General features: G+C 53.6%; 9 protein-coding genes across 9 annotated transcripts; 6 read left to right on the plus strand and 3 right to left on the minus strand.

Moving 5' to 3' along the window:
* Positions 1-44: 44 nt before the first annotated feature.
* C7974DRAFT_460029 (uncharacterized protein) lies at positions 45-1,501 on the plus strand. Its single transcript, XM_046146130.1, has 3 exons — positions 45-130; positions 175-724; positions 770-1,501. The coding sequence occupies exons 1-3, from the start codon at positions 66-68 to the stop codon at positions 1,352-1,354; spliced, it is 1,200 nt and encodes a 399-aa protein (XP_046003214.1). The 5' UTR covers positions 45-65; the 3' UTR covers positions 1,355-1,501.
* A 616-nt stretch (positions 1,502-2,117) lies between these two features.
* C7974DRAFT_383611 (heterokaryon incompatibility protein-domain-containing protein) lies at positions 2,118-5,210 on the plus strand. Its single transcript, XM_046140784.1, has 3 exons — positions 2,118-3,003; positions 3,071-3,493; positions 3,547-5,210. The coding sequence occupies exons 1-3, from the start codon at positions 2,361-2,363 to the stop codon at positions 4,749-4,751; spliced, it is 2,271 nt and encodes a 756-aa protein (XP_046003215.1). The 5' UTR covers positions 2,118-2,360; the 3' UTR covers positions 4,752-5,210.
* A 687-nt stretch (positions 5,211-5,897) lies between these two features.
* On the plus strand, positions 5,898-8,297 carry C7974DRAFT_383613 (uncharacterized protein). The gene is made up of 2 exons (XM_046140785.1): positions 5,898-6,150; positions 6,206-8,297. Exons 1-2 carry the CDS (start codon positions 6,123-6,125, stop codon positions 7,939-7,941), a joined length of 1,764 nt encoding a protein of 587 aa, XP_046003216.1. The 5' UTR covers positions 5,898-6,122; the 3' UTR covers positions 7,942-8,297.
* Positions 8,298-8,424: 127 nt separating this feature from the next.
* On the plus strand, positions 8,425-10,235 carry C7974DRAFT_468090 (uncharacterized protein; the record flags this gene model as incomplete). The annotated part of the gene is made up of 2 exons (XM_046146385.1): positions 8,425-9,831; positions 9,866-10,235. Exons 1-2 carry the CDS (start codon positions 8,708-8,710, stop codon positions 10,233-10,235), a joined length of 1,494 nt encoding a protein of 497 aa, XP_046003217.1. The 5' UTR covers positions 8,425-8,707.
* Positions 10,236-11,063: 828 nt separating this feature from the next.
* Positions 11,064-11,688, minus strand: C7974DRAFT_383617 (uncharacterized protein). Its single transcript, XM_046140786.1, has one exon. The coding sequence runs from the start codon at positions 11,504-11,506 to the stop codon at positions 11,282-11,284; it is 225 nt and encodes a 74-aa protein (XP_046003218.1). The 5' UTR covers positions 11,507-11,688; the 3' UTR covers positions 11,064-11,281.
* Positions 11,689-12,388: 700 nt separating this feature from the next.
* C7974DRAFT_439826 (uncharacterized protein) lies at positions 12,389-14,073 on the minus strand (the record flags this gene model as incomplete). Its single annotated transcript, XM_046145298.1, has 2 exons — positions 13,290-14,073; positions 12,389-13,190 (listed from the first exon to the last, which is right to left on the minus strand). Exons 1-2 carry the CDS (start codon positions 13,985-13,987, stop codon positions 12,389-12,391), a joined length of 1,500 nt encoding a protein of 499 aa, XP_046003219.1. The 5' UTR covers positions 13,988-14,073.
* Positions 14,074-14,554: 481 nt separating this feature from the next.
* On the plus strand, positions 14,555-15,629 carry C7974DRAFT_21598 (Isochorismatase-like protein). The gene is made up of 2 exons (XM_046137068.1): positions 14,555-15,129; positions 15,181-15,629. The coding sequence occupies exons 1-2, from the start codon at positions 14,851-14,853 to the stop codon at positions 15,475-15,477; spliced, it is 576 nt and encodes a 191-aa protein (XP_046003220.1). The 5' UTR covers positions 14,555-14,850; the 3' UTR covers positions 15,478-15,629.
* Positions 15,630-16,390: 761 nt separating this feature from the next.
* On the plus strand, positions 16,391-17,859 carry C7974DRAFT_439837 (uncharacterized protein; the record flags this gene model as incomplete). Its single annotated transcript, XM_046145299.1, has 1 exon — positions 16,391-17,859. The coding sequence occupies one exon, from the start codon at positions 16,391-16,393 to the stop codon at positions 17,387-17,389; it is 999 nt and encodes a 332-aa protein (XP_046003221.1). The 3' UTR covers positions 17,390-17,859.
* C7974DRAFT_439841 (fungal-specific transcription factor domain-containing protein) lies at positions 17,840-20,392 on the minus strand (the record flags this gene model as incomplete). The annotated part of the gene is made up of 4 exons (XM_046145300.1): positions 17,840-19,253; positions 19,300-20,026; positions 20,074-20,232; positions 20,280-20,392. 4 exons carry the CDS (start codon positions 20,390-20,392, stop codon positions 18,042-18,044), a joined length of 2,211 nt encoding a protein of 736 aa, XP_046003222.1. The 3' UTR covers positions 17,840-18,041.
* Positions 20,393-20,730: the final 338 nt, after the last annotated feature.

Consider the following 20,730-nt stretch of genomic DNA (forward strand, 5'->3'; position numbering starts at 1 on the left):
GCTGCCAGCCACAACAACACGCCGGCGGCTCGACGACGTCGACATCGACATGAGCAGCGCGCACCATGTCCTTCAACTACGACCGCTATGACCGCCGCCAGCCCGCGACGCGCGCGCGCTCGACCTTTGGGTACCGCCTCCACCGTCCGTGATGCGCGCCGGCTAACGACACAGCTACTGGGTGCCCCTGGTCCTGACCGTGACCGTCGCGACCGCCGGGCTCGCCGCCTGGGTGTGGTCGGAGCGCCGCGACGACGAAGACGAGTCGTCCGAGGACGACAACCTCAGCTACGGCGAGGACGAGCGCACGCCCCGCGGCCCGCACGCGCCCCTGGACCGCGACGCGACGGGGCTCTCGCAGGGCGTCGCGCACCCGGACGCCCTGATGGCCCGCGTGCAGGGCGTCATCCGCCGCACCCCCAGCCCGCAGCAGGTCTTCGACTCGGTCAGCAAGAAGACGGCCGCGGGCTGGGCCGCCGCCGGCGCCGCGCTCGCCAGCATCCGCGAGGAGGACAAGGACGACGCGTACGGCGACCACAGCCGCTGGTCCGAGGAGGCCGCCATCCGCCGCAGCCTCGACGCCCAGGCCGCCGACCAGCCGCGGGTTGCCTCGCGCAGCGCCAGCAACCCCGCCGCCAAGCGCAAGACCGTCGTGGTGGTCGTGTCTGCAGAGTCCCTAACCGACACGCCCGACGACGACGCCCCCTACCGCTCCGAGAACGCCGTACGCCTCCCCATCCCTCTGATATACTCCCACTAACACCCACAGACGCTCCTCTCGCACCTCCCACCCACCGACTTCTCCCAAACCCGCCTCTTCATCCTCATCTACTCCCCGACCCTACGCTCGCACCCGCCCTCGCGCGCGCCCTCCCCCTCCCGCTCGCCCCTCGGCTCCTCCTACTCGGCCATCGGCCGCGACGACCTGACCCCCGTAGACCCCACCGTCTACACGCCCGCGGCCTCCGTGCACTCAACCCCTCTGCACGCCTCGCTGCTCGCCCAGGCCGCCGCCCTCGTCGAGCACCCCGCTATGGCGCTCCCGTTTGCTACGCCCGGTGGGCATGTGCATATGCTGCGCCACCTTGCGCCGGATCTGGTTTACACTGTTGACGCGCTGGCGGGCGAGGGCCGGTATGTCGCTGATGTGCGGAGGTGGGTTGGGCAGGTGGTTGTTGTTGTGGGCGCGGGCGGGTTGGTGGATACGGATGATGAGGCTGCGGGGCACGGGGAGGGGGCGAGGGGGAGGTGGTGGGAGAAAGACGATATGGTTGGGTTGGGCAAGGGGGTCGAGGTTGTCGATGTGTCGCGGTTCGAGGACGATTTTGAGAGGAGGGTTGGCGGGAAGGAGTGAGTGTATGATGTGGTTTGTGTGGCTTTGGCTGGTTTGGTCATGTGTTGATGGTTATGCGTACGCGGCGATGATTATTGCAGTATTATACCTAAGTATCAGTTTCACAGCGGCGTCACGTGCTTATTCTGGTTGGTAGGCCGATGGGGGGCTTGGAGTCGGTCGTGGACGCTCTTTCCTTGCTCTGCGATTTTCTCGCACTCTATGTTCTCCTCGCGCTCCACACTTTCCTTACACTCCACACTTTCCCCTACACTCCACACTTTTCTCCCGCTCCACGCTGCGTTCCTCGCTCCACATGCATTCCCCATGCTTTGTACATGTACTACGCCCTTCGCTCTTCCATGCCCTGCGCAGTCTCACCTCAGCGCCCTCTCACAGACCCTCGACACTCTGTGCCTGCATCACAGACTCACCACAAGCTACACCCCGCGGACACCTCCCCGCAACATGACACCGCCTCCTCTCATCTGGCCTCCAGCCTTACACCTTCGTTTTCGTGTCTTCGGCGCAGTGCCTCGTTTCACTGCACTCGACTCGAGACTTGAAGATCCGAAGACTTGAAGTCTTGAAGACTCGAAACGCCGTTACCTCGTCGCGACTGCTCGACTGCTGCGGCTGGACTACACAGGTCTCACGCTCCCTACCACGCTCTGCGACGATATAGGTTTTGGTTCTCTGCGGTCGCACTCCGCATATGATGGTGCAAGGCTCCGGGCGCAAGGCTGAAGGATTGCTGACGCTGACGCCCCACTCTGCAGGTGCGCAGCCTTGATTCCTAAGACGTCATGTCAGGGCCAGGCTGTCTTCATTCTTTCTTTCTTTCTTTCTGTTTCCTTCTTCTTTCCTCATTTGTCGGCCTTTGCTCTCTGCTCTTCGGTCCTCGATCTCCGGTCTCCGGTCTCCTATCCCCGATTCCGCGGAATCTCCAGGCCATCAATAACCTGCGGTACCCTGCCAACACAGCATCGACCCCGGATTGTAGCTCAGCCTTGGCACTGTGCTAGTGATGAAGGAACGACCAGCGCTCACTTGTCGGTCTCAGTTGGTGGCGCTTCAAAGCCCACGAGCGCTGCGTTCCAGGGTCTCGGGTCGGAAATACCGCGAGAGTCTTCGGCAGCTTTGGCGGTGGTTGGAACACGTCAGAAAGCACAAGCTTTATAAGAAGTATTTCTCTTATGGAGACTATGGAGACGAGGCATACTTTGAAGACGGTGAACACGATAGTGATTACTTTGGATCGGATGAAGATGATGAAGACGACGAAGACGACGAAAGCCAGGGTGATGAGAATTTGTCTGCTTCAGAATCAGCCTCAGAGTCGTCCGAACATGAATCTAACGAGAAAGAATCGGAGATACGAGATTTTGAGGAGATTTGCAGAATCTGTCAATTGCCTTATGGCCTTGAGCCCACCAGTATCCAAGAGCTTATTTCAGGAGCATCTGCCGGACGTCAATGTTGTACAACAATTCTGGACGCTATTCAGACCTGGCACAAGAGCCTCGCGCGAAAAGCTCTGTCATTACGTGGACTACGGCTAGACGATGCCAAGATTAGGATAGCAAGTGGCTTTCATCATAGTGGAGTCATTTATCTAGACTGGTCGGCAATGGTTGACGGGGTCTCAATCTGCCTCCTCCAGCCAAAAGGTGCGCTTAAGTACCATCTTTGACCATATTGCGAACCCTGTCATGTCGCTAATGATCCTAATCTCAGATTCTCTCCCTCATGAAACGGACATTGCGTCAATCTACAAGTTCCCTATTCTTCCGCCGATTACCAGTGACACATTCTCCTCAGCATCTGCCCAACGCCTGGCTCGATGGCTCCATGAATGTACGCACAATCATCCCATGTGCCGAAAAGAACTTTCTGATGCAGTCCAACACTACATGCCCAATCGAGTGCTTGAGATTGAGGGACATCAGATTGTCCTGAGAGAAGATCTCAAGTCGAAAAGCCCATACGTGTGTCTGAGTCATTGTTGGGGTCCCAAGGGCGTGTCATTCAAACTAGAAAGCTCAACTATCGAAGTGATGAGAGACGGCGTATCGATCTCGGCATTACCTAAAACATTCCGGGATGCAGTACTAGTGTGTTTACGCCTTGGACTCCGGTTCATTTGGATTGATGCCTTATGTGAGTCTACATCTTCCAGGAAGATACACTGAGCATTAGTTGACGTAGTACAGGCATCATCCAGGACAGCAAAACTGACTGGGAACAAGCTGCAGCAAGCATGGCAGACATTTATGAAAACGGCCTTTTGACAATTGCTGCAACAGCATCTGAGGATAGTGACGGCGGATGCTTCTCTGATAGAGGCAACGCCTTCTGGCCAAGGCAGATGAGCAGCTCAATCCTGCATGTTGCACAGTATCGGCACGTGTGGGTTCTGGACGATGATCATATGAATAATTTCGGGACCTGCCCGCTCTTGCGACGCGCCTGGGTCTTTCAGGAGCGGCGCCTATCTGTAAGAATAGTGCATTTTGCCGAGCTGCAGATGATCTGGGAATGCTGTTCTACATGGAAGTCAGAGTCGGGACATATCGATCACGATTGGACGAACGACGAAGGGCTCTCACCGTTCTTGCAGACCAGGTCTATACCGTTCAAGATGCCCATTGTAAACGCCACTCAAGACTGGCAAGCTATTGTCGTTAAGTACTCCCCACTTCAGTTAACGTACGTCGAAGATCGGCTCCCAGCCCTCGCAGCCATCGTGAAGCGGAGGATGCGCTCTCGCCCTGGCGATAAATACATAGCAGGCTTATGGAGGGATTCACTACTGGAAAACTTACTTTGGCTATCGACGGCGCCACAGAGATGCCGACCTGCAATCAATATGCCAACATGGTCTTGGGCTTCCACGACTGGTGCAGTAGATTTTGTGTCTCATGTGGTAATGCATGCGAGCGTTGAAGACATGAAATATACGCACGTCGGACCTCCACAGCTGGGCAATGTTGTTAATGCTAGCATAGTGCTCCGGGGTCACTGCTTACGAGGCCTTCTAGATGATACGAGTGGTATAAATGTCTGTGATTTATCAGAGATGGCAACGTTAAAACATCTCGGAAGGATATCTTCACTTTTTCACCCCGATCATGATTTCGACACCGAACCCGAAACCTTGCCAACTACCGATGAGGTCTTGCTTCTATTCATGGGTAATCAACGCGACTATGGTCGCATGACTTGTATTTTCTTGGCACTCAGACAAGTCTCACCGGACGAGCATGAACGGATCGGCGTGTACAAGATGCGGCCGGATCTGCTTCCATGGATTGACGGGCGGGTGCGGCGCAAAGCAAAACCGACGGATAATGTATACTTTCGACTATGGCGCCAGTCCGTTGCAGACATGCCCGTGCGGCAGTTCAAGATCATCTAGGCTGTTCGGATGTCTGGGCAGGAGGGGGCTTACAACAAGGCCTCCAGTCGTGTGTCGCCAGAAGCCGCTCTGAAGTACGCATTTAGTCGAAGGATGACCACAACTACAACCACGCTTCATCGAGGCATTTGCTGCTACTCCTTCGGTCTTCAAACCTGGGACTCCGTCTATTCCGCACCCGATCACTCAGCACACCAGGTCAAGAAAACGAGAGCACCAATCTCAACGCGATGCAACGCAACAAAACACGAGGCGACAAAACGGGAAGCAGCGCAATACTCTAGCACTGCAAAGCCACGTGGACATTCACGACAAGGACGTGTCGTCTCGACACCCTCGCAACGCCCCTCGTCTCGCCTCACCACATCACTTCATCATCGGTTGTTCGACCTCGAGTCCATCACTTCGAGTACCGTCCTCTCCAGGCTGTATTATCAGTCTTATCGGCGATGTTCTCGGTGGCGGACTCGACATCTCAAACTCGGAGCTGGTATGGGTGCTATAGATGTATGTGATCTTGGTGCCGCAGAGACAGATAAGATAAAGGATACTGCGTCGTCTCAGCTGTAAGCACGGAGAAGGCGGACGGACGTTCGTGGTATCGGACGTCAATAGCCGGGACGGCGATACTGTGCGGGGAGAGGTCAGTCTCGATACGGGGGATCATTTTCTTTGTGCAGATAGCACAATGTCTGGAGGCCTTTCGTATGTAGCCCCGTTCCATTGAACAATGTTCTTTGTACCGTCAACTCGCCTGAATGAGATCGCATACGGGCGCTCCAGACCCCTCGAGAAGACGCAGGCGCGTAACTAAGCGTAAAATTTGCCTGTCTGCCACTACCAGACCGCCCGGCAAGGCTGCAGCCCCTCAGTGATGTTAGTGAAGGGCGACCCTCACCGCGCGTCACGTGTTCTGCACTTCACGCGCTTCACTCGCGAACACGCAGCCCCCAGTATCGCACAACCCTCGCAGTATATACTCGACCTCCAGCCCACCGACTCTCCATCACCACACTCCATTACTACAGTCTTCTTTCGCAGAATCTGCTCACTGATTCCATTCACCACCACCCACTCACTGCGTACTCAATACCCCCCTTCACAAACCTCACTTCACACCGACCTCTGCCATCTCGCCATGCCATCTCGCCATGCCATCTCGCCAGAAGAAGTTCCTCCGCCAGCAAGCCATAGTGCGCGCTGATCGGATCCGCGCTGCCCAGGCCGCGCAGGACGCTCAGAAGCAAGCTGCGCTCCGTAAGTCCACTCCTCCAACACCATCATACCTTGCAATTGCTAACCCACCCAGCTGTTGTGTCTCCACCTCCCGTTGCTGCCACAGCTGCTCTAGTCCGCAAGACCACCCACCGCATGTCCACTCCCGGCAAGGCAGCGCGAGGTACGTCCACTGAGCACTGCACTCTAGTACCTCACCCTTCTTACTCAACCAATAGATATAACCACTACCACTCCCATCCGCACTCCCCAGTCCACCCCCGGCATCCTCACCGCGGCACCCAACTACCGCAAGGCCCTCGCAAGCAAGAAGAAAGCACACCACATCCCGCTCCACGCGCCCGCGCGCAACGCGCCGCTCTCCGACGAGTCCGATAGCGCGTCCGAGAGCGACGACGACAGTGCCGACGACACAGACTCGGACGTCAGCACTGTGCTGCTCGACCGCGGCGATCAAGTGTCGCTGCGGTCTGTGGACGGCTTCTGCGCGGCGTTCGACTTCGATGGGCCGGCGGTCGTGGCTGGGGAGCGGTTAGTGCTTAAGGCGCCCGGGTTGTTTAGGATGCCGGTGCTGGGTGGGGAGAAGCGGTGTGAGGGTCCGGGAGCGGAGAGTGTGGACTCGCTCGCGCTCCCAGCAATGGAGGCTGTTGGCCAAGCGCTTGCTGTGTCGCAAAAGGACACCTGCTTGCGTGAGGACACTCAGTTATCCACGGTATCAGGTCTGGTCGTGGTTCAAGGTACTGCGATCGCCGCCGAAGATGTCCAGGCCGCTGAGAGTCTGCTGGAACTCAGTCTTGCCTCCTCCCGTACGTTAGTTCTCGACAGTGCCGAGTCCGTCGCTACAGTCTACCCTGATGTCTATGCGGCACTTGGTCTACCAACGGATACGCTCACGCCTAGGCTCGTTGCTATAGGCGTTTCTATTGCCACTGCTGCACGCGATGCCGATGCTCGCATGTCAGCCACTGTCGACCTGGCCGAGTTCGACATCTACGTTGACGAGGTCGATGTTGATGTTCACTCGAACACTGAACTCACTGCTGTTGACGAGAATCTCGAGGATGTCGAGACGGACTACAATGACGCCAGCGAAGTCTTTGGCGATGATGGCGGCGATTTCTCCGTCCACTTCCAGGTCTCTCCTAACATCAACCTGGCAGCTTACATTGATCATCCTGCCTACCATTCACTTCGGTCTCTTGGCTGCCTGGACGCTGAGACCAACCACTTCCAGGTCGAGCCTACCAGCGACCGGGCTTCTCTCGCTCATCATGTTGACCGCTGCCGACTGCAGCCTCTTGGCTACCTAGACTCTGACGACGAGCCAGCCGTGCCTGCGCACTTGACTCCGTCATTCGTCGCTCTCCGCTCCGAGATGACGAACGCCACGTCTTCGCCGTTCGGCCGGTCCCCATGCCCCATCGCTGCCTCAACTCCAGGATGGCCTGCGACCTCTCCAGTGCGCGCTGCTCGCTCCGAAGACGAGTTTGCCGAGCACTCATCGCCGGCCTCCGAGCCACCCCAGCCCATCGTCTCCCCAGACTGGACCGCAGAACTCGTCCGCACGAAGCTCGGCACCGAGTCACTCTTCACCTTCCTCTCGACTCTCTACATCAAGGCCAATGGATCGACGACGAAGCCCGCCCTCGCCGCCACCTTTCTGACCCTGGTCGACGCCGAGCGCGAGAAGCTGGATCTGCCACCTCTCCCCGTTGCCTGCACCGCCCCTGCCGTGCTCGCGAGCAAGATCCTACCGCACACCACGGTTCTGGGTACGACGTCGCTGGCCACGTTTCTCGCGCAATTCAGGTTCAGCGCTGATGGTACGGTCGTGGCCGAGGAGGTGTATCGCGTGTTCAAGGAGCTTTGCAGGGAGGAGACGGCGAAGAACATGCAGGCTACTGTCGGGATCATGGGTGCACTTGGTCGCCGCCTGGGAAAGCTGGCTGGCTAGTGGTGTTTGTCGAGAGGTTCTTGCAGGTCCAAAGGTTCTGGGATTGGATTGGTTGAGGCGCTTTTTTCTGTCTGTTTTCTCTTCTGCATGGCATCAGCACTCTTTACCTCTTCTGCCACGCGCGCTGGGGCTTCGACTCATCGTGGATCGATCCGAGGTGTGCGGATTGATGTTGGCCTCGCATTCACGTGCTTGAGACTTCGACTCGTCCCTCCACCTCCGACGCGAGACACGGTTGCAGTTGGCCTCAGGCCGTGGCAGGGGGTCAGGATCGCTTGAAACCACGAATTCATCATGTACTGTAGAGCTCATCTCAAAAAATTCGATTCACGATAAAATCATCTTAACATTGTGACACTGTACAGTAATGAACGACGGAAGGGTGCGGTGCAGAGCCGTCCCCACTTCCGTGCCTAGCGCGGTTTTAGCGTCGCTTCCTCAGACGACGTCCGCAACCGCACCCCAAAGCAGCTGAACCGCAAAAGACAGACAGCCCTTTTCAGTCAGTCTAGCCTCGCGCCCTCAGCCTCACCCCATCACTCACCTTTGTTCCCGCGACCAAACCCGCACCAATGGCGCTACCCATGCACCTAAGCCTAGTCAACCAGACCCCAAAACCCTTATATCATCATCAACGTCATGTGAAGAGCCGCCACTTATACGGCTGTCATCCAAATATCAGCCTGTCATGCACGTCTACGTGCCGATAGCATCGGTTTAATACGCTCGTGCATTCCTCAACGATTCTGACATTGCTGCCGTGAACATGTCCCTCGAAAACGAAATCCCAACCCAGGGTTCTGCGCTCGCGAGGGTCCTCTCGCTACCGTACGAACTGCTGCAGTCGGTCTTCAATTCAATCGCCGCCTTCGAGCCTTGGACGGATACGCCGATTTTGGATCGCGGGAGTGCAGATATCGCTGACAAGGAGCTGATGCATATCAAAGACACGATGATGCTCAATACGATTCCGATTAATCGACACGTGCTGGGTATCTCTAGTGATGGCGAATGGCTTATGATGGTCCTTTCTCGGCATCCGTACCATCTGTCGCGGCGTGATGGATTCGCCTTGTCATCGGTCGTCATGCAGGCACTGAGAAGAATGAACGTGCGTTTGCAGAAAATGCACTCGGATGCGAGAGCTTTGGAGACTGGTGTTTTGGCGTTCAAGACCCCTGCACGCGCTCTTGAGGAGAGTCCCATATCAGTGGATGAGAAGGATATAGCGGCCAAGGATAAAACTCGTAACACAATATCGGATACTCCCTCGATGACGCAGTACCACGCCAGCGTCCAATCTGAAGAAAAATCGCACTTCATGGAACACTCCATCAAATCGTCCCGCACTTCTCGAGCTACTGGAAATACATCCCTCTCTTCGACCGCCCTCACAACATACAATCCAGCGCCAGTGCTCAAGCTGAGTAACCAAGACCTCCTGCAGATCACACGCCAGCAAGACATACAAACCACGACACACCACCTCTGTGCCCTCCTCCTCGCCACCCTCCTAACCCTCGCTCAGTGCCGCCTCGACCTTACCACAACCCTCGAGAAACTCGAGCGCGACACCCCCATCCCCTCCATCGAGCCCAGCGAAACCAGGGCCTTCGCAACCCCAGACAACAGCCCCCCGCCAGACCGCACGCGCAGCCTCTCCGGCTCCACCGTCGCAGACCCCTTCCCCTTCCACCAGCCACTGTCCTTCTCCGCCATATCCACCGTGTGCGATCTGGGAACCCGCGAGGAGGTGCGGTGGGCGGAGAAGCGGGGCACCGAGTGCGAAGGCGCGGGCACGCCGCCCAAGCGGCCGAAGCTGGCGGGGTACAGGAAGGTTAGTAATGGGCGTGTGGCGGCGCTTATGGATCGGTTTGAGAGGTTCCATCTGTAGGGCGGTGGTGATTGTGCTATGGTACGGGAGAGAGGTGGGGACGCGTGACTCGATCATTCGGCGGTGTTGGTTGCTTGGGCGAGCGGCTGCGGGTGTAGAGAGGGGTTCTGCTGCTGATGCAGTGCGGCGTCGGTGCAGAGACGCGGTATATACTTTTCTAAAACGTTTTCTTCAAGTCGTCGGCACAACCATGAACGGGTGTGACCCGAAGTATGCGCCCGGCATTGTTGGCACCACCAGTACCACCCAGGAAGTACGCAGCCGCCCCAACCCCGTCTACTCACAACCGATTCGGCACTTCCTGCTATCCTTGGACGGCAGCCTTGGCAAGCTGTCTCGCGACACCAAAGCCTGGGCAAGGACGCCTGGCTCCGCACTCGGTGTCACCACTGCGAGGTAGCTGGATTGGTCCAAGACGCCGCAGCAAAGAACAAGACCACGCTAATGGCAAAGCATCTTGCTAAGCACTCGGACCGCAGCAAGAACGCCTCCTTTTGCATGCGCGGCATTGGCACCATGGTAGCCGTCTCCTCTGGCGAGGGGATGAAATGCTTTTTAGAGTTTATCTAACCAACTATTGAACAATTCTTTCACATACGACCATAGGACGTTGAAAACAAGGCTTCCCGTTCGCTCAGCCCTATTTAAGCAACGTACCGGTGGATTAGTACTCAGGTGGGTGACCACTGGGGAATCCCCACTGTTGTATGTCATTTTCTTTTTGCCGCTTTTAGCCACTGTATGTATAGTGCGGTAGTGGCGTGATCGCGGCATTCTTGGTCAGACGGCGCAAGTTCAAACGATTGCCGCTTGATGCGCGTGCGTATCGTATTGGGCAACTGATCCATTTTTGTGGATGATATGATTCACATCATTGAGCGTTCAAACAGAAATCGCCTGTCACACGCGCAGTCTCCAGCACGCTCCTATGGCTTCCCAGATGCATGCTTCGGTCACTGCATACAGCAGCCTGACCCAGTGTCCGATAAATAACCCCAGGAGACCAGAGAACGAAGTTCAAGTCTGGTCTCGTACCTTGTCGGTTGTGACACTGTGGAACTAACCAAATGTTCTATGTGATCATGCTCCCTACGATTTAACCGTCAAAGGGTCCTCCAAATATTGGCGACGAATGACGTGTGAAAAATACAGTCCGCTCTGCTGCGTCTTTCTTCTGCGAGTGCCCTAGAGAGCTGTATCACTTCACTTGTATGGAACAAATTCATGGGTTTCAACAGTAACATCGAACTTCGATTCATTTCATCGCGCATAGAGGTATCATAAACTCAGCCTGTTCACTTAAATGCCATTTCGTCGCTATGCAAAAGACAGTCGGTCAAAGCAGCCGCCAGTAAACGCCAACACACCCTTAAGTGTTTTACAATATCGACTATCCATTCATTAGTCCATTGCTCGCGCTCAGTGATACTGGTACAACTTACATAATTACAAGTACGTCCTGCCTCCCGGCGCTGCTTCTCTCATCTCGCGTAGCTGCCTTCCATGGTCTTGGAGAACTGTCGTGGTGGCCTTCCCGGCTTCACCTTGACGTAGTGCATATGAATACCAGGTCTTGAAGCAGTCTTTTTGTGCCGATGTAGGATAGCGAACGCCCTTTGCTCGGTGTGCTTGGAGCACCATGGATTCGAGGGATCGTGTAGCAGCAGGCATTGTGTAGGGAGTGGTGGCTTATGGCAAGACTACACTTGGCAGGTGTTATGTCTTTGGGTTTTATGAGTGTCGCAGTAGCTGACGGCTGATGATGGCAGTTTTGTGTTACTTGGCTGTTGCGATGAAGGATCGATCACGTGCTTGGTAGTTTTATGGAGCAGGATTCTTGAATGAATAGCTTTTGTATCTGGTTCTCTGAAAGAGGGATCAATGGGCCTTCTTAAGCTGGGCGCATTGCTGGTGTTCGTTCCTGCTTCCCGGGCCTGCGTCGCATCTCCGCATCTGTATCACAGCACCCTGCACAAACCGACCGCGCAATTGGATACAACAACCCGCCCATACGTCTACTGAAGTCCGCTCACCCTTCGGCTGGTCTGCCGCTACATACCGACTGGTCGCATGCTGTGGTTGTTCTCTGCTGAGATCCAACTCATCGCTCCCGCGGCTGCTGTCTCACATCATCGCGCAGTCGACGTGACATTCATTGGAGCAATTGGCCGTTTCGGGAAGCTGTTGCTTGCCGCGGGAGCCTGCCGCGGGAGCTGACCTACGGACTCCGAACCTTACAACTCGGTTGCGCCTACAGTAAGTGGTCGCTGATTGGCTGATCGTGCGTCCCCTCATTGTGTTAGGATACGCAGACGAGGTCGTCAGCAATGCGGAGTACCCATCACATGCAGTCATCCAGCAAGTTCTTCTCTCAGTGAAGCTGCAATTCACAATGGGGTGCAGCTCTTACAAATCACGTTTCGGCAAACAAATGGAAAGTCAACTCTGCATTTACTAACGTACATGATATTTCTACAAGGCAAACACAGAAGACGACAATTTCATTCTAGACAACTGAAAAAATAAGGAGTACATAGGTGCGTATGTCCCCAATTAGTACATAGGCAATTTATCAGACCACATGTTGGCCTGGCTCATGGGACTAAAGCCACCTTCCAACATGTATTTCTCAACCTTTGCCTGCGAAACCCATGGCACTTCAAGTTTCAGGTGCGGTTGGTGATGACATTCGCGAATAATGGCTTGCACATCCGACAAGCGCTTTGCAATCAACCACACTGGGTGTTGAGAGGTCGTGAGGCGTTTCGCGTGCCTGTGAAGTGGGTATCTCCACCTCTGGCAAACAAGAATACCAGATATCTGTACAGATCTTAGAGTGGAGTTATCGGGGAGCGACAGGAAAAAGCTGTGATGACACATTGCATTGTGGATCTCCAGGTCGAACCGCTGCGCTCGCAGAAGACGAACTGTCTTGTAACTTAGAGACACGTTTTCTAGACGGAGCTTCCTAAGATTGGTCCAATCCGGGATGAACTCGATCGACCCAAGCGAGTCGAGGCAGAGGAACTCACGGCCCAAAAGCTTGTTCCCACCGAGGGTGAGTGAGCGCAGATTGGCGAATTGGTGACGACCAAGACGACCACAAAGGACGCCGAGGTCGCTCTTGAAACATCGCTCACAGTACGCGTTGTTGCCAGTGTATCGAATGTCAAGATTTTCGAGGCGATTATTGGATGGCCAGTTTGGATACTGAGTTCGGGGAATTTGGCGTGCATGATCCCAAATCGTCTCATTGAAGAAATTGGTGACGGGGGTCCGTATCTCGACAGTGAGTGGCTTTGCTTCAACACACCGATTGCGCAAGACAAGTTCGACAACTTTGCAGAACATCTCCCTGGAGACATAAGTTGTGTCTTTTCTGTGCACAGGCAGGATGCACTCCGATCGATGTTTCCATGTAGATGCATCGCAGATCTCATCGATGTCATACTACTCCTGTTGCCTGGAGGCAACATCGCTGGTATGCGCGATCTCCCTTGCGATTGCGCGGAAGTGCATGTCCAGCGTGTCTCTGGACCACATGGTGCGCGAGGATCCAGGATCGTACTCGATTGTCTCCAGTCTGCTGAAATTTTGAGCTGCTACACCGATGGAGTCTGCTACCGCCATATTGTAAAGGCGATTTTGGTGCCGCGTCCAAAGATCACTAAGATCTCGATAGTCCGTGTTCGGTGCGACAATCCGTATATCTTCGAAGACAAGCGTCTTAACCCTGCTCGAAGTTTTCACTAGTTCTCCAGTAATATTGGGGATCCTATTGAGAGCAACGAGCTCGAGTCGCGTCCGAGCCCATGGGTGTTGTGAGACTGTGACTAGACGGTACAGGTTCGCTTGAGAATCCGTAAAGCGACCGATCTTGCGACACGTGCGACGCAGTGCTGCGATGTCCTTGGATTCGGACAGGTTTTCCATGATGGCGATGAGAAGCTCCGCTGGCAGGCTCAACAGTCGCGAATTGACAGGAGGGACAGGCTCATCGCGACGAGCTGTCTTGTAACGCCAGAAGCGCGCTGCCCTGGAGCTCATATTTTGAGAGGTTTTCTTCACGGGAGACGACATGGTTTCCAAGTCTGGTCTGCAGTTTTTGTTGAAGGTAGAGGTAGAGGCAGTGACAAAAGCTGTTTGAATCATGCTTGTGTGAGCTTTCTGCCGTTTACAACACTACAGACTGGGGGTTCTTCTATTCTTATAGCCTTGTCACCAAACAATATCTCCTCAACTCCAGCTAGCAGCGTCAGTGATCCATTGTTGAAGTCCTGCAACCAGTGTTCCTCAAGAATGTTGACCAGAAGGCCAGTACATAGCAGTAAGTGAACCTTGCTTGGCTCTCACAAATCACGAGTGCCCTGAAGAACACGAGAAAAGACATCACTGGTGACACTCCTGAGATCACGAGTGAACAGGCATCTTCTCCAGCTTCTGCAAAAAGTCTCGTCACTGTATGCGCACGGAGGTATTTAGTGGATTTTCTACGGTTTATTGACTACAGTAGTGATGGTTTAGATCCTACAAAATGCCGAGGGGTAGGTTTGACATGCCTGGATGCAGTAGATATTGAGAGTGAGTGAGTTCGAGGAGCCAAAAGTAGCCACTAGCTTATAAGAGGCTAGCGCAAGTCTGCAGGGGAGCGAACCGAGCGTGGCCTTTCAGGGTTCCCCGAAATCTTATCCCTCGGTAGCATGCATTCTAATCCTTCCCAGTCGCTTGGCTTTTTGAGGCCTCATGCGTACGGAAATTGAGATTCGCTGAAGTTATCGCGAGACGTGATGCTCAACGATCAAAGTGCTGCACCACCTGCTCAGCCCGGACTTCACTAGTCCAACAGGCACGTCATCATCGACAGAATGTGGGCCGAGCGGGGTATACTCCCGGGGGCAACTCCTGGTATTGAGCAAGGCTTTTCCACATCCTGATACCTTGATTCCTATATTCATACTTACCTCACGGCGCACAACTTACTATACCAGCTCTCCATTTCAGCATCTCTAATCGCAATGGTCGCTTCATTCCGTGACCTTCTTGGCATTCGTCCAGGTACAGCGTCAACCTCAGACTCTGCCCTGATCATTATTGATGCTCAGAATGAGTATGCGCAAGGACAGCTGAAGGTCACAAACGCCGAATCAAGCGGGAAAGCCATCGCCAGCCTGCTCGAGAAGTACCGCGCTGCGGGCGGCAAAATCGTGCACGTCATGCATCAGACACCTGAGGGTGCACCAATCTTCACCCCCGGTACTGAGCTTGCAAACGAGTTCAGCAATGTCGCCGCAAAGGTGGGATCCCAGGCTTGTGTCAATTAAGAGACGAAGTTGATTTGTAAACAGGACGGCGAAGAAATAATCTGGAAACAGTTTCCGGGCTCTTTCGAACAAACCTCTCTCCACGACACTTTGCAGTCATGGGGCGTTAAGAAGGTTGCTCTGACTGGGTACATGGCACATGTCTGTGTCTCCACCACTGCTCGTGAGGCCATGCAGAAGGGCTACGAGGTCATTCTTGTGGAAGATGCTATTGGGGACCGCGATATCCCGGGAGTTGATGGCAAGGAGCTGACCAGGGTTGCGCTGGCTGAGCTGGCAGACGTCTTCGGAACCATCGTCCAGAGTTCAGACGTCCGATAAAGCAATTTAAAGAAATATAGAATTCAGCGAGTGTAACATATACTCCCAACGCCAACGACCGAAAGAACATCTAGCCTCTCAACGTGGCGTGTGGACGAGACTGTCGAATTCACACTTGTATTCTTGTAATCATGGCACAGAAGAATTGATCTTCCTCGAGGATACACGGACAAAATTTGCCGACTGCGATGGGCAAGGATTAAGTGGTGGATGTGACGTGGTGTGTTCGTGGTCGGTGTAGACTGCAAGTAGGAGCTCGAACGGATCGTGATTCAGCACAACCTGGGTTCGATCACTAACATAGCTAACGACGCACCTCCTTCACCATCCTCTCTGGTTCCTCCTGATAATCATATGACTTTTCAGAACGACTGAATAGTAAGAAGCAACTGCACGTTCTGGAACATCCGATAAACTCACAGTCATGCAATATGGACTCCGCTCTGTGATGTTTGTTACGAAGTCTCCACGAGTGGCAACTTGCACCTGGAGTATTCTTGCCTTTGTTTCGACGCATATTCATCAAGGGAGCTCGACGGGTCATGTCTGAGCAGGATCACGTCGAGATTGCGCTAAAGTGCGACTGTCTCATCTTCTCCGCGTTTGCGGACAACTCCTGCATCACGGTCATAACGCCGAATTGATCGCATCTCAAACGAAATGTGGACGCGCGACGTACAGGCTGACGAAATCAAATTCAGAAGAAAGGAGCCACGCAAGCAAGCAACAGCGCTTCTACAAACTCGTTGCCTTTCTCGTTAACTACACGGATAGCTACGAACGCTTGGTCATTTCACACCCGGCAAACATTCACTAGCTGTCTTTCACGCACCGCAGATATGCAATCTCCCAGAAGTCTTTGCACCCTCACAACGCGCACACTCCGCCACAACGTACATCCAGGCCCCCATCTATGGAAGACTTCATCAAGAATCAACTTCGTCCTGTACAAGAATGCTTGATCTGCACTGAGCCTTTCAGCGCGACGCATCTGCCAGTCACACTGAACTGTACGCACACTTTCGGCTACAGTTGCATATCAAAATGGCTACAGGGTGGACGAGGCAATAACGCGTGTTGTCCGGTTTGTAGGCACGTGCTGTTAGTGGAAGAAACTCCACAGCCAAGGTTCGACGCGACATCAATATGGAATAGGATTTGCGAGCTGCCATTGGATCGTCTGCATACCTTTATGCAGAAGCTTTGGATCGGCATACGGAGTCTTTGGAAACGCAAGCCAGATGGCAAGTTCACTGTCAGTGACTTCTTGAAGAAGGCCATCTTCCCTGCTCTTATTGAAACCGGTACTCATACTTGGGACGAATCGCATGATACCTTCACAGATGCCTATAATCTCATTGCAGTATCTTGGGACTCACTTGACCGGCCAGACAGGGCGGAAGGGCTAGCAGTCCCACTCGTACGCCTTGCTCGCTTGGTGTCCAGTGCTGCTACGACGCTTCCCCTGTACCTCACAGATCTCCCACGAACAACTCAACTTATCTGGAAGGCAAACGCTTGTCTTGGGCTGACGGAGGAAAACATCAGCTGGGACATAATCACAAACGCTTCGAATCTAGCGTCGGACCAGCATTTCCCGCTCCTGCATCTCTACACAGTGCTCATCTCGCAGAGTATCGCGCACACTTCTGGACCACAACAACCGCTTCCTACTAGGAGGCACGAGATCATGAACATGGTTGTAGAGAAGTGCTGCACGAAGATTGGTCAAGTGTGCTACACCGGAAAGCCTTCGAATGCATTCAAAGACACGTTGGTCTTCGTCTTTCAAGAGATTTGGAGGTTTCAGCACGAGCGGTCGCGACTTAGTCTAAGGGGCCGTGTAGGCGAGGAAACCATTGTGAAAGGCATGTGGGCGATTTCAGGATGGCCGATCAAGAGGGATCGTTGATTGACATGTGATCTGGTAGCCTCAAACCTGCACTGTACATGAGATTGACTGAAGACGACTTCCAGAGACTTTGTGTCTAATTCAGTGTTCTCATTTTTCTTTGTCTTTCCTGTGATGCTCATCGGTAACTCTGACACCGGCAAGTCTTTACTGGCTGCACCCTCTGTCCACACCCCAGAGAATTATTTGCGTCGTCTCATCTCTCTTCCACCATGTCCTAGACTGTTCAACTTGAATCGTATACACACTTACAACACAATATCCCTGCTTCGTATCGATAACTTGTAAAATTGAGAACCCCTCCTCCGTTTCCGCCCTCCATCAGCTCTCGAAATCAACATATACTACTATTGAGACTTACTCTCTGCGGAAGGGATAATTGATGCGCAACAAACGAAGGCATGCAGATGGATAGATTCAGGGAACTGATTCCCAGGTGATGGGAGCTTTGAAAACTAAACCGGCATCTTGAGTGGGTTGATTCAGTTGGCACGAACTTCTCGATGTCCAAATGGGGGGGTCTGAGAGGGTGAGGAGAACGACAGACCAATCTATGATGTGTTCATCACAACGCGCCGAGAGTGGAAATTGCCAACATAGACAGCGGCGTCCATGCAGAGATTCATAAGGCTACCTTCGCGCTTGTGTGCTATCACAGAAGTCCTTGGAAGTGTCGCGAAATCTCTCCAATCTCCCAGACGCTCAAACCCTGTTCACCAAAGTTGTCCACTGCGAGGTCGGGTTGTAGAGGCTGTGTGGCTGCAGCAGTTCCGAATGCGTCATACAGATCGATGAGTTCGTCGCCGATGTTGAAAATGTCTGGCATTGAGCCCAAATCTGTATCGAAGTTGATCTCTCCGCCGCTCCACATATTTGGCATTTCAGACGCAGTCCGGTCTAGTTGAAGAGATGGCGGCAAATTATTCGATGTTGCAGGGTCGCCTACCTCCTTGATTGACGAATTGTTCGCCTGAACACCAGCATCGACCTGAGGGCCTAGAGACTTCACAACAGGCAGGAGACCGCGAATGCTCTTCCACAGCCTGCGACTGGCCGTACCGTGGCGCGAAAAGCCTTTGACTAGCTCGACAGCGGATACAAATGATTCCCTGCTCGCTTCAGCAAACATGCTTGGTGCATGACACACAGCGAGCAGTAGAACAGCGAGTGAACTTAGAAGGTAGTAGTGGTAAACACTCTGTTGACGAGCGTAGATGTCACTTGTCTCGTTGAGATGCACTAATACCTGGATGCTGTCCCTCGCGACATCAACGACTAGCCTGGCGGACTCCATATCTGCTTTGATATTGTCTGGTGTAAGCACATGGTGTCGATGGATCAGCGTTCGCATGTGATTTCCTCGAAGATAGAGTAGGGTACGTAGGCGATGCAGTAATCGAGGTTGCGACTTGGCAAGGCCAAGTCGAGGATGCCTGAACTGTAGTTCTTCCGGGATTGACAGGAGCCAGTTAGAGGTGATAAAGTCGAGATAGTCTTCTGTTTCTTTTGGTATCGTTTGCAACGCAGATCCATATGGTGGCAACGCCTCCCATACTCTGGAGCACAATCTGGCATAGGCAATCATGCCCTTGAGATATGGATATGACTTCCCTGGCTCTGGTAGTTGAGTATCGATGTCTCGATCGTTTAGAGCGAAGGACAGACTGGTTCCAAAACTCCATCGTCGGTCCAGCTCGTATATCACCCAGAACACTTGCACTGCAAGCTTACGCTCTTCAGGATCTTTGAAGTTATCGAGTAGACTCTGTCTGCGATGCAGGCCCATCTCGAGTGCCTGGCGAGAGGCTCTGCCAATTGCCCGCCATGCGAAAAGCTCCTCCTCTGTATGACAAAAATACAAACTCTAAAACACAGTCAGCTCAAAACTTAAAAATTTTAGGAACGCGTACCAGCATGCCCATTATCTGTATGTCTTTCAGCTCTACTTCGGTCTCACTGGAGATCCTGCCAACGTCTTGCTCAATCTCAAAGATAAGTCGGTCTGAAAGATCGTTCTTTCCGAGGATCTCGTGAGTAATTGCAGTAGCGACTGCAAGTCTTAGTATGTGGATATCCTTCTTGCCAAGGTTTCGTAAACCAGCCGGTCGTTGGGGGTTTCGAACAAGCTCCATGATGTGTGGTGCGTCGGCCATGAGATCTTTCGTTTCAATGATCGGGTGCACACTGGCCACTTCTTCTTGGTATATAAGGAGCAGCCGTTCTATATCGTCGTTTGAGATACCTGATAGTCCTTGGACCCCTGACTTCAGCAAATTCTGCGCCAATGCTGTTTTAATTTCGGGTGTTGCTTCTCGTGACGATACTGATGATGTGTGATCATCTGGATTATGGACGTCAGGTGGAATCCCCATGCGATTAAGTGACGACTCGACAATATTCAAGCTGAACGCAGCACGGGTTGGTCCTGTAAACTGAGGTTGCCGTGGAAGCCCCGTGCGTTGGGAGGTGCTATTAGTATAAGCTGGACTAGCTGTCTGTTGCGAAGCTGGAGTACGCTCAGCAACAGCTGTGAGTTGGCTGTCTCGTCGCTCTGCCAGAACTGCCACAGTGCCCATCAAAGTAGTCAATTGCTCGCGAAGGAAAGTGACGTCTTCTGTCAACTGCTTGAGACTAGAGCTGCATATTCATTAGCCGTGCCCAAGTCCAAGCGTGGCACCACTTACTCATCTATGCTGCTCTTTTCCTTACCCTTTTCTTTCTCTTTTGCGGTTTGTGTGGCGGTGGGAATAACAATACATGCGATACTCATGGTCGAACACCGCTGACAATCGGTATTGTCATCGATTTGGATGCATTTGACCTTACAGCGTTTGCACTCGTTACTACCAGTCGTCAGCGAGCTTATTGCGACAACATTAGGCATACAGACCACGCGGTAGACGTGTACTTCGCGCGCTTGGGTCGCGTACTCTCAGGCGCGTCCTGCGCAGGCCTCTTTTGCGACGAGTTCGATACTGCATCGCTGCCACTACTGTGTCCCATGTTTACACAAAATTCAAGCAACCTTCGCCAGCGACAAATGAGCGTTGTGATGATGGTGGTCGCGTTCACGTGCGATGCACACGTGGAGTTGATAAGCGGGCTAGGATTGGTCGGCCCAAGCCGGCAGGTGCGGACAGATTCCGAGGCTATGCCCGCACGTTCCGCAAATCTCCCTGTCTTTCATGACCATGCTCTTGACATAGCTGCGGCGGCGACAAATGAAGCCGTGCGAGCAGCATGTCAGCCTCCTGATCCAATGGTATTGCCAGATATCACGATCACAACAGGACATCTGGGGCGCAAAGGCTCACGTATACAGTCGTTAGGTGCTCATCAAG

The sequence above is a fragment of the Boeremia exigua genome (assembly GCF_020726555.1).
Source record: "Boeremia exigua strain MPI-SDFR-AT-0100 chromosome Unknown C7974scaffold_1, whole genome shotgun sequence".
NCBI lineage: Eukaryota > Fungi > Ascomycota > Dothideomycetes > Pleosporales > Didymellaceae > Boeremia > Boeremia exigua.

Excerpts from the sequence above, each read along its gene's own strand:
- C7974DRAFT_383613 (XM_046140785.1), top strand. The coding sequence starts at position 6,123 with ATGTCCACTCCCGGCAAGGCAGCGCGAG. Across the intron at positions 6,151-6,205 it reads TCCCGGCAAGGCAGCGCGAG|ATATAACCACTACCACTCCC; the intron begins GTACGTCCACTG and ends CTCAACCAATAG.
- C7974DRAFT_383617 (XM_046140786.1), bottom strand. The coding sequence starts at position 11,506 with ATGCCTGCTGCTACACGATCCCTCGAATCCATGGTGCTCCAAGCACAC.
- C7974DRAFT_21598 (XM_046137068.1), top strand. The coding sequence starts at position 14,851 with ATGGTCGCTTCATTCCGTGACCTTCTTGGCATTCGTCCAGGTACAGCG. Across the intron at positions 15,130-15,180 it reads TCAGCAATGTCGCCGCAAAG|GACGGCGAAGAAATAATCTG; the intron begins GTGGGATCCCAG and ends ATTTGTAAACAG.
- C7974DRAFT_383611 (XM_046140784.1), top strand. The coding sequence starts at position 2,361 with ATGAAGGAACGACCAGCGCTCACTTGTCGGTCTCAGTTGGTGGCGCTT. Across the intron at positions 3,004-3,070 it reads CTGCCTCCTCCAGCCAAAAG|ATTCTCTCCCTCATGAAACG; the intron begins GTGCGCTTAAGT and ends TCCTAATCTCAG. Across the intron at positions 3,494-3,546 it reads CATTTGGATTGATGCCTTAT|GCATCATCCAGGACAGCAAA; the intron begins GTGAGTCTACAT and ends GACGTAGTACAG.
- C7974DRAFT_460029 (XM_046146130.1), top strand. The coding sequence starts at position 66 with ATGTCCTTCAACTACGACCGCTATGACCGCCGCCAGCCCGCGACGCGC. Across the intron at positions 131-174 it reads CGCGCGCGCTCGACCTTTGG|CTACTGGGTGCCCCTGGTCC; the intron begins GTACCGCCTCCA and ends CTAACGACACAG. Across the intron at positions 725-769 it reads CCTACCGCTCCGAGAACGCC|ACGCTCCTCTCGCACCTCCC; the intron begins GTACGCCTCCCC and ends TAACACCCACAG.